General features: G+C 37.8%; 1 protein-coding gene across 1 annotated transcript; it reads left to right on the forward strand.

Annotated features, from left to right (window-relative positions):
* Positions 1-564: 564 nt before the first annotated feature.
* On the forward strand, positions 565-10,167 carry LOC103461103 (transient receptor potential cation channel subfamily M member 2-like; the record flags this gene model as incomplete). Its single annotated transcript, XM_008403435.2, has 16 exons — positions 565-681; positions 769-898; positions 971-1,116; positions 2,519-2,631; positions 2,733-2,876; positions 3,017-3,224; positions 4,611-4,729; positions 4,825-4,957; positions 5,258-5,429; positions 5,551-5,731; positions 5,840-6,015; positions 6,675-6,804; positions 8,951-9,002; positions 9,151-9,245; positions 9,617-9,659; positions 9,786-10,167. Coding segments are annotated over 16 exons (2,031 nt in total), but the record flags the coding sequence as incomplete, so codon positions are not given.
* Between the last annotated feature and the right edge of the window lie 442 nt (positions 10,168-10,609).

The following is a 10,609-nucleotide window of genomic DNA, read 5'->3' on the forward strand; positions in this document are numbered from 1 at the left end:
TTCGACTGCCTGTCTCCTACCTACATTTGGGTCCTGCAATTTATAATTTTACAATAATGTCCAGTGCAGTTCATATTCAGGCTAAAAGACCTGGGGACTGGGATGACTGTAGAGGAAGAACATTTACATTCCCCAGTGAAACAGAGTCATAAATTACAAAACGAACAAACAAAAAGTTTAAATAAAAAATGCAATTACAGAAATGCTTACTTGTAAAGATGTATTTATTCAAATAAGAAATTAAAAATCAAGAAGAGCCTTATCCCTCACCTTTCCCCCATCCCTAGTGAAAGGGAAATAAACTAACAGTCATGAAGATTCCCATCCAAGCTTTTACATAAATATTTACTCAGAAATTATTTACTTCCTTTTTATGGTGTATTATGGGATTAATCCTAGTGTTTCCAGTTCAAAATGTTATTAACAAGTTTAAATATTTCATCAACATATTTTTATTTCTTAGGCTTTCATGAAATTACTGACTCCGCAACGTCTTATAGCTTAGTAGAGAGTATGCCTGACTAGTGAACCCCAAAACAATCTAATCTCTGAATTTTTTTTAAGGGACGTAAAGATGAAGCTAAGAGGCGAGGTGAAGCTAAGAGAGATGCAGCCAGAGATCTTTTCCTTTGGGCAGTTGTCCAGAACAACAAGGAGCTGGCTGAAATCATCTGGGATCAGGTGATTAAAAACTGCTGCACATGTTTAAAGAAAGTGTCTTCAAAGTGGTTAATGCATGTAACTCTGTGTTTCTTTGTGTCTGTGCAGTGCAGAGACAGCATGTCTGCTGCTCTGGCTGCCAGTAAAATTCTGAAGAAAATGGCAGAGGAGTCAATTGATGCTGACGAGGCTCAGAAAATGCGGAAGCTCGCAAAGCACTACGAAAATCATGCGATTGGTAAGAGACAGAGGTAAAGAGAACTTTTACAGACTGAGATGGGATTTATTGACCTGCATGTTTTGTCTTCAGGTGTGTTCAACGAGTGCTACAAGAACGATGAGGAGCGCGCCCAGAAACTGCTGGTTCGAATCTCACGCTGTTGGGGCAAGACAACGTGTCTGAGGCTGGCGCTGGAGGCTGATGATAAAAACTTTGTGGCTCAGTCAGGTGTTCAGGTGAAGCAGATTTTTATAAATCAGAAATGTTGAATTTTTATGTTAGAGACCAACACAAAGTAGTGCATGAATGTGAAAGTATAATGATACCAGTTTTTTTAATTAATATATTTTTTTTACAATAATAATCTGAAAAGCATTTGAATTTGAATGCAAGTAGATTCTAATGCCAGTCAACCTGTACATAATATGGACACTTCAAACATATGGCAAAAGATGTTCAGGTCAGATGAGACCCACGTTTAACCTTCTCGCCTGTGCAAAATGGTATGTGTATAACTAACACTGAACCTCACCCTGAACTAATTTTTCTCTCCTAGAAACACGGTGATGCATCATGCTGTAAGTTAGGAAGTTAATGGAGAGATGGATAGAACAAACTCGGGCAAATCTTAGAAGAATACCTGATACCGGGGTGGACATCCAGGTGTACAGAACCCCTAAAGGGACAATGAAACAAACAAATTAACTCTTGCACAAGAGTTAATTTTTCCCTCAATGCCCCTTTATTGGCTTTGCATACCTGCACATACCTGTCAAGTATCCGGTTTTTTATCTGGGAAACTACCATATTTTACCCCTCTGTCCCTCAGTTATATTAGTATTTTCCCGTGTATCCCCAAACCCTGCTCTGATGCCAAAATTCCCATCAAGGAACACAACAGACAGGTCAGTGATAAGGTTGTAGAGAAGTTTAAAGCAGGATTAAGCTATAAAAATTTCCCTCGATTTGAACAGCTTACAATCCATCATCTGTAAGTGGAATGAGTTTGGCACAACTGTAAATCTACCAAACAAGGCTGGCCATCTGATTTTACAGGATGAACAAGGAGAACCGATCAAACTGGATGAAATGCAGAGATCCACAGCTCTGGTGGAGGAATCTGTATAAAGGACAGCTATTAGTCACGCAAATGTGTTTTTTTATGAAAGAGTGGTAAGAAGAAAACCATTATTTAAAAAAAACCCATAGTAAATCCCATTTGCAGTTTGACAGAAGCCATGTTGGGAACACAGCAAACAGGTGGAAGAAGGTGCTTTGGTCAGACAAGACCAAAATTTACTTTTTGGCCAAAATGCTACGGGGCAGAGAACAAACTACCGGTACTCTGAACACACCATCCCCACTGTCAAATATGGTGGTGGCACATTACTCACTGAGGGTCACTATTAGTCACTAGTTTTTTGCAAGCCAAAACTATTGGCTTGCAAAACTAAAAGTTAATTAAACATCCAAATAAAAGTTAATTCAGCATCATGAAGACACTGTGATGTTCAAAAGTCTTGTTATTCCTCATTTCTGTTTGCTGCAGTCTTTATGATCACATTGAGTTTCAATGACAGTTTGCCATCTTTTACCCATATATTATACAAACTTTTTGATAAGACGCTTGTTCTTTAGAATCTTCTTACTCAGATCTGGTGTGGTGAGCTGTCAGTCAACAATCCTGTGTGGAGGGTGCTGGTCTGCATGGTCTTCTTCCCTCTGATCTACACCAAGTTTCTGGCTTTCAGGTGAGCTATTACTGGCAGTGATTGTATAAATGGAAATTGTGGAAGTTGTGAAGCATTACATTTCCACATTTTCCACATTCATACTTGTTTTTCCTTTTTAGACGTGATGAAGACCTGCAGAGAGAAATCGAGCAAAAAGAGGAGATAAAAATTACTGTGGAGGAAGAAAAAAAGACTGGGGAGAAGGAGGAAGAGACTGGGGAGGAAAAGACAGAAAGCTGTATGACGAATAATTTGCAATGCTTGTAAGAGGATAATCTCTGATTGACTCAACATTTGCTGACAGATTTTATACAACACTCTGAGATGTGAAGTTTTTTTTATATATATTAGCAGCAATTTTTGATCAGAAGAGTTACATTGATGCAGATGTTTCTGCCCACAGTAAACACCTTGTGGAGCCAGTCTGGTCCAGACTGGAAGGACTGTACTGCTCTCCTCAGGTCAAGTTTTATGGAAACATCGTCTCGTACTTTGCCTTCCTGTTCCTGTTTGCTTACGTCCTGATGATCGACTTCCAGAGAACTCCATCTGGAGTAGAGATGATGCTCTACATCTGGCTGTTCTCTCTGGCATGTGAGGAGATCAGACAGGTGAGATACTGCAACTATAATAAACACTCATTTATAAACATACTCGGACTTCCACACTTAATGGTACTAATGGTAAATATGTGTACAGAGCCTTAAAACAAATGTATCTTTTGTTGCAGTAGCACATTCTCACCCCGAAGATAACAACTTTGGGTACCTTTATTTAGCAAAAGTACTCAAAGACAGCTCAATAACAGTCAGTTTAAAAAAAGTGAACCTGATGTATTTCGTTCAGATGTATAATGACAACTTTTGATATGGGTCACATGGACAGTTGCCCAGGGCATCATTACAAAGGAAACGAGCCAACCCAAATAAAAATGGAACTGATTTATTCTTCAATTGTGCTCTCAGAATTTTCCCCCTCTCCCATGTATAATAGGCATGATGGGCTGCCTGGCTTTTCTCCACCCAAACCCCTGGCTCAGCATTGCTTGTTTATTTATTTTATACACCAGTAAAAGTGATAGCAAAGACAATTTTATAGTGGATGCATAGTAGTGGGCGCCGAGGCTGGGAGTGTGCATTAATCATGCCTTTGTGTGTTTTTCTGCCTTGCATGCTGTCAGTGTCTGGTCTGTACCTCTGAAAGCTATTTATGAACAGATTAAGGGGACTTTTGTTCCGTTTTTGTTAGATCGTTCACACTATAACGTTCTAATTACGATCTGTCCCGTTTACACGACAACGATTTCGGGGKAAAACGGAAGAGTTTTGTTGCGTTTGTAGTGTGCATTTACACAAAACCACCGAATGTTTTCTCTAACAACGGCACAGATAGAAAACGGGTTCCAGAGTGCGATGTTTCCGAAACGTACTGTTTTCCGTTGTCGTGTAAACCTAGAAAACGGATCTTTTCTTCCAGAATCCCCAGCTCCTGCATAGTATGACGCAAAACATAGCTGCTTCCTGCAATCCGCAGAAGAAGAAACTACTCACAATGCTGGTGTTACTGTTTCCCCATCAGATACGGTTCCCTCAGCGTCTCTTCACCGCTCCGCACCGCCCAGGTGGCAAAATACACGGCTGCTTGTTCAGCGCTCTTATCTAGAGAACTACGGACCAGCCCCAGCTCCAGTCGAGTTTAACAGGGGGGCACCGACTTATTTTGGGGGGACAAAATGAATCTACGTAGCTGAACATAGACAACAACATCAGTAGCCTATAGGCTACTTGTTAACAAGCTTAACTTAATAGAAATAATTTTAGTCTAACTGACCTAAAAGAAGAGAGGCTTTGTCAGGTTTAACGTCAGCCTGTTAGAAAATAACTAATCTAATATTTAAGCTGTGGAGGTTAGCAATCAAATTTAACCTTAATCAGAATAAATATCTTCTGATAATAAAATCCTGACATGTCAGCTTAAATCTCCGTTTTCTGTTTCAGTTGTTTTATGATCCTGATAATCTAAGGCTTTATGAGAAAGTCAAAGTGTACGTTCAAGAGCTGTGGAACATTTTGGACATCCTCTCCATCCTGCTGTTCTGTATAGGGCTTGTATTCAGGTACCTTCTCTGGCTCTCAAAGAGACATGGAAAGTCTTTCAAGATATCCTATAATCTCTGACTTGTACATTTTTTATTTCTTTTTTTAACATCAGGTTGACAACCAAGTTGTTCTACCCAGGTAAAATCATCCTGTGCATCGACTTTGTGGTCTTCTGCCTCCGCCTCATGGCAATCTTCACCATTAGTCAAACACTGGGACCTAAAATCATCATAGTCAAGAAGATGGTGAGGAGTTTGATCTGAATAATAATGAATCTGTGGGAAATGTGGAAAAAAAAAACAGTTGAACGCTGCTCTTTATGACACTGATGAACCTGTAGTCGTTAAGCTGGTCTTTGGAGACATCTTCTCAGCAGGACTTTAAAAGTATTAGTGCTTTTTAGTATCTTCCCTTTCGAACTATTTTGTATCTTGTTTTCTAAGTCTGATTTTCTAAAAAAGAACCTGCGTGAATTAGTTTTTGTCATTAAGATGGAGACATTTATTGGCAACTTGTAATCATTTGGATGTCATTTTGTGCTCCAGATGATGGATATTTTCTTCTTCATGTTTCTCCTGAGCATCTGGGTCATGGCCTATGGTGTTGCCAAACAAGGCATCCTCATCCAAAATGACAATCGGCTGGACTGGATCATCCGTGGGGCTGTTTACGAGCCGTATCTCATTATATTTGGAAATTTCCCTGAAAACATTGACAGTGAGTGCAGAGTGTGCTGTGTAGTTTTATTATGTGAAGAGAAACCTCAATCTGTGTGCATGTAAGGCTAGGTTTGTTGATGATGCTGCATGTTCTAGTTTCAGTGTTTTGTCTCCTGCAGATGCTGGATTTAATATAAATTCATGCAGCATGAATGGTACGGATCCCATGAAGCCCAAGTGTCCTGTGCTGAACGAAAACCAAATGCCGGCGTTCCCTGAGTGGCTCACCATCATCATGCTCTGTGTTTACTTGCTGTTTGCCAACATATTGCTCCTCAACCTCCTCATAGCCATCTTTAAGTGAGCATCATACTGCTCCTCAACCTCCTCATAGACATCTTTAAGTGAGTCATCGCCACCAGCTTTGGTTTTCCACATAATGAATTTGTTAATCTTTCACCTGCACAGCTACACGTTCCAGGAGATCCATGAGAACACAGATAGGATCTGGAAGTTTCAAAGATATCAGCTGATTAAGGAATACCACAGCCGCCCGTCCCCCCCGCCTCCTTTCATCATTGTCAGTCATATAAAGTTCATGAGGAATTTGGTGCTGTTCAGGGATCCAATCAAACACGAATTCAGTAAGCCCTTCCTTCATTTATGGAAGTGTCATATTTATAAGAGGTGATCAAATCTAAGATGTGTCCATTGGTATTGGCTGCTTCAAGCGGAGCACAAGCTGATTTCAGATGATGGAGGATTTTTAGATTAATTATCTAAAAAAACAAATTGTTGAAGATCTTTCTAAATTTCTTGTTCAAACTTTGGCTGCTTTTTTCTATTTTTCATCTAGATTTTGTTCCTAATTATGTCATGTTGAGAAGGTTGTGAAAGACAAAAACCCTAAATAAGACAGTAAAGCTAATCATCAGTGTCTGAAAGTCTGAAAAAAATGAAAGACCTGACTCAGAACCACACTTCACTTAATCATACACTAGGCAACAAGTTTTCAGCTAAAAGCTCTGGGAATCACATTTTAAAAAAGGTCACTAGTTCTTATCAAGATTTTCTGACTCTTTGGAAAGAAAATAGGACTTAAACAGATTTTGCATGGCGCTGTATCCATTTATGTAACTTTTTCAGTCAGTGCTGTCTATTTCTATCCCACATACTCCAATAGGATTCAGATTTCACCAGTAAGTGTTTTTTGTGGAGGTCTATGGAGCCTTGTGGCTCAGACCAAAACAAACCAAAGTGAAACTGATGGTGATACAAATTATGGCACCTTTTTTTTTTACAGAGAAGGATTTTTCTGAAGAAAAAGAAGAGGAACTGTTGTCCTGGGAGGCCTTGATGAAGGACAGACACCTGCTGTCTGCACGGCAGAAGAGCCAGAGCATGGAGGGACGCATCCTGGATACATCTCAAAAGTAAAATCCTGCAGAAAGTTATTCTGTGTTATAGACAAAGCCAAGTTATAAGATGGCTAAATGCATCTATGTGAGCTTGTGAACTAAATCCAAGCAGAATTTTTACAGAAATTATATGTAGGGCCATTGCGTGCACTGATAGGGGGCAGGTGCTCAAGTTGTCGCTCCTTGTCCGACAAATAGAACTGCTGGCTGATTTTTTTTTATTGCACCTCCTACATGACATTTTACCGAGTGCACTCAAAAAAGGAGGGTTTTTATTTACCCAAAAGTATGAACAAAAAGTTAACATAACAATTAAACAGGCATGCCAATAAAAGAGGTCAACATAAATTACTAAACTCAAGACACAACTGACAAGACAAGAAACTGACCTAACTGAAATGAAACATAAGGGGATTTAAATACTGGTTTAGCTAAACCATGTGGACACAATAGGGGAAAACAAAATGGCTGCCATCTGACAACTAACACAAACAAATAAACCCACAAAACACCCCCCCAGCATGACACAGGTGGTTCAGTCCAATGAGGCCATCAGCAGAACTTCAGGAACCTCAGCCCTTTGCCACTCCTTTTGTCCACCAGGGAGGGGAGCCAAACACCCAGGTAACTCAAACAAAGAAAACAATATTAATACAACATAATTGAATTTCGACCTTGCATTGTTAATATGTGTGCACTCCATATAAACATTGGAAGGTTTTTACTTCGAAGGATGTGTTCTTTTCTGAAGTCTTTTATAGTTGACTTTATATCAGTAGAAGTGAATCTGAGATACAAATTTTACAATTGTAGTTTATATACTCTAACAGAAGAAAATAAATACTTTTTTTCTATGATGTTGTGTTTAATTAAAACTGTCCAAACAAAACAAATTAGATCAATTTGATGAATTTGAAATAGAATATCAGGAACCTACACCTTTCCTGCCAAGATCTGCTCATGACAAAGAAGAACCCCTATATTTATTAGTCAACACCTGCAGTCTATCATGTGGGCTCCAGGCACATGAAAACCCACGGAAAAATCTACTCGAATCAAGGATGCATTTTAAGTTCATTTAAAGCAATTCTTAGGATTATTAAAATGAAACGTTATAGATTCTGATAAAAGTAGAACATTGACTCATAACCGGCTTCCAAGCTGAACTTTCTGAGAAAATTTTTTAACTTACGTTATCATCTTTTTCCTCTTTACACAATGAGCACCATCTGTTTGTCTTGACTACATCAATTTTATCACAAATTCTCTGGACCAAACAACTGTGTGTGGTTTCAAAGCAGGCTGCTCTGGCACAACAGAACAAGTTATTTTCATAAACCTGAGTGACTTGAGAACATTCTACACCATAAATCAACTATGCCCAGAAATAGAATTACACAATTTTTATAGTAAATGTACCAGTTGAGTGGAACACAAATGTATATGAGCTCACCATAATGAACAAAAGATGCTTGAGAAGTCTTTGCAACTCGTTCTGTTACTACATAAATATAGCTAAGTAGTTAAGTCATCCTTTATCATAAAGTGTAGGTGTGTGCAAAACTCTATGTCACTCCAAACATCCAATTGAAAATACACTTATTTTGTTTGTCACCTGAATTGTTAGCTGCCCTGTCACCGGAACAAGGTTCTATTTGACAGTAGAGGAGAGAAGAGATGCACTCAGCGCTCTTCTCTCTGCGTACGCTGAGAGAGACAATCACAACGTGTGTGTTTGGGGCATGGGGATGAGAGTTTTGTCAGATAAATATACAAAAAGGTGGGGCAATGATAACATATGCTTTTAAATTCCGAAATGAGCCTCACATTGCACTGTAAAAAATTTATTTAAAAGGGCTGTTTTCATAAAGGGAGGGTTTCATATTGGAAATGGTTGTCTGAATTCTTTTTTTTTTTAGCCATCTGTAGGCTTCTGAGGCCTAGACGGTAGAATAGTTTTAGTTCAATTCAATTTGAAGCTTAAATTCGGTATTTATATATATTATATATATTATGAAATGTACTTTCAACTTATAGTCATTGCTTACCTAATATGAATAATGTGTTGTGTAAACTGTATTAAACATGACAAAAGTATTAATTTAGTTCAGTTGCTAATCTAAATCTCAGTTACTTATGTTACTTTTGTTTGTTTTCTCAGGGTTACCACCTTAACTGAACGCCTGGAGAGACTGGAGAAACTAGAGGAAAAGGTTATGAATTGATTTAATGCCACCTTCAATGTCACATCTGTATAACAGTGTAAATAATGTATTTTATTTCCATATATCCAATGTGAAAACAACCTTTCTTCACTGTGTGTGCAGCTGGTTACATTACTGGTTGCTTTTTGTTTTTCAGGACACGCAGTCAAACACAGCACTGCAGATGAGTGGGGGCAGTCTGAAATCTCAGGACGATCCTGGAAAAACAACTCAGCAACAGATTATTGACAAGTGAGATGGACTCAGTCTTTTTTGCCACTTTAATCACAAATCATGGCAGTAGGCCATGTGTTGGTGTTCAAGGGCCAAAGATGAATAAATTTGTATAGAAAGCAGTTGCCTGTGCTTTTTTAAAATAATGTGTGCCACATTGTATTGAGATAAACATAATTTGAAGTTTAAACCCAGTATTTTTGTATTCATGATAAATCACTCATCATGAAAAATGTTTCAACTTGTAGATTTTGCTTGTTCTATGTGAATGTGCTTTGTTGCATAAACTGAGTAAACAACATGATTTGTTTAATATAAAACATGAAAAAGGTATTTTTGAGACTAATCCTAATCTCAGTCACTCATGTTACTTTTGTTTGCTTCCTAAGGGTTAACGCCTTAACTGACCGGATGGAAAATCTAGAGGAACAGGTTATGGATTGATTTTTTTTCTACTTTAATGTTGCATCTGTATCATGGTGTAAATTATGTATTTTATTTATATATATCCAATGAAGAAAACATCTGGTTAAATTGCTGTTTGCTTTGTGTCTTCAGGTCACCAATGCACTGCAGAGGATTGAGGACAATCTGAAATCTCTGGGTGCTCCTGCAGGAAAAAATCTGTGACAAAGAAGAAGCTGAAGAAGCGCATACATTGATAACATGATTGTGTTTTGCTTCAGGTTTCATGATTTCTCTGACAGAGATATGTAACTATTAAATCAATTTATATTTCTTACTTTTTGGATGAGGTGTGCTTAAATGCTAAATTAAATGAGTCTTAGTTATACAGGTGATGATATAAGTTATGGGTAATGTGGGTTTGAAGGCCAGAAATAGACATTGACTTATCTACGTTTCTCTCTTTCATTGTTTGAGTAAAGAGAGGTATTGTTTATAATGATTAAGTCAAACTGTTACTTTGTTATTTGTAGGATCAGACTTCATAATAAATCAATATTAAGTGAAAATGTAATGATTTTTAAACCTGTAATAAAAACATACGGTTTTGGTGTTATAGTGTCGGTTTAAAATGTGTGATGTACGAGTTTACAGTTACAGTCTTACCTCACTGACCTTGGGAGGGAACAATGAATTTATAGATTTATTACACAAAGATTTGAGGTGTTCAGTTATGATATAATGTTTATAGCTCATAAAAGTTATGAGAATTTTGGATTTTTCCATAAGACCAATTAAAAATACTTTTTTTTAAAATAAATACAGATTTTTACCCATATCTACAGCAGGGATCTTCGTTTTTCTGCTTTGGACTCCCAAACTGATTTAGAGACAGAGCAATTTGCAACTGTAAATATTTTATAGGAACATTGGTAGAAAAAAATTTAATATTTTACGGTTGTTGGGGATTTGGGGAT

The sequence above is a fragment of the Poecilia reticulata genome, unplaced genomic scaffold (assembly GCF_000633615.1).
Source record: "Poecilia reticulata strain Guanapo unplaced genomic scaffold, Guppy_female_1.0+MT scaffold_600, whole genome shotgun sequence".
NCBI lineage: Eukaryota > Metazoa > Chordata > Actinopteri > Cyprinodontiformes > Poeciliidae > Poecilia > Poecilia reticulata.